We start from the raw sequence: 315 nt of genomic DNA on the forward strand, positions 1-315 counted from the left end.
CTAGCCCCCTGAGGCGCCGCGGACGGCGAGCCATGGAGGCGGCGGAAGCGAGCCTGTTGCGCCAGTTCCCGTTGCTTCTCCCCCAGAACCGAGCGAAAACCGTGTATGAAGGATTCATTACTGCTCAGGTACTGCCCGGTGTTGCTCTCTCGCTAGGAGAGCTTCCCTCTCGGGGCGCAGTGCCGCCCCTGGGAGTCTGACCCGAGGGGGTGAGGAGCCCTGACTTACGGGGATGGACAGGGACGGCACATAACGACTCCCCGGACACTAGAGGTTGGAGAACCGCCGCCGTCGCTGGAAGCCCGGGCCAGGGTC

The 315-nt window shown here is 65.7% G+C and overlaps 1 protein-coding gene and 1 long non-coding RNA gene across 4 annotated transcripts in view; one reads left to right on the top strand and one right to left on the bottom strand.

Moving 5' to 3' along the window:
• LOC107181617 overlaps positions 1 to 309 on the bottom strand; it is a 33,270-nt gene extending 32,961 nt beyond the window's left edge. The window contains exon 1 of the long non-coding RNA XR_001512282.1: positions 229 to 309. This is a non-coding gene — a long non-coding RNA (uncharacterized LOC107181617). The remainder of the gene's footprint in view (positions 1 to 228) is intronic.
• FANCL (Fanconi anemia complementation group L) overlaps positions 7 to 315 on the top strand; it is a 61,072-nt gene continuing 60,763 nt past the window's right edge. For 2 of the 3 annotated variants that reach the window (XM_006778577.2, XM_015557915.1), the window contains exon 1: positions 7 to 128. In XM_006778577.2, coding sequence (XP_006778640.1) covers positions 33 to 128 — 96 coding nt within the window. In that variant the 5' untranslated portion in view covers positions 7 to 32. The remainder of the gene's footprint in view (positions 129 to 315) is intronic. The other variant, XM_015557916.1, reaches the window with a different exon arrangement.

Source organism: Myotis davidii, unplaced genomic scaffold (assembly GCF_000327345.1).
Source record: "Myotis davidii unplaced genomic scaffold, ASM32734v1 scaffold6, whole genome shotgun sequence".
NCBI classification, from domain to species: domain Eukaryota; kingdom Metazoa; phylum Chordata; class Mammalia; order Chiroptera; family Vespertilionidae; genus Myotis; species Myotis davidii.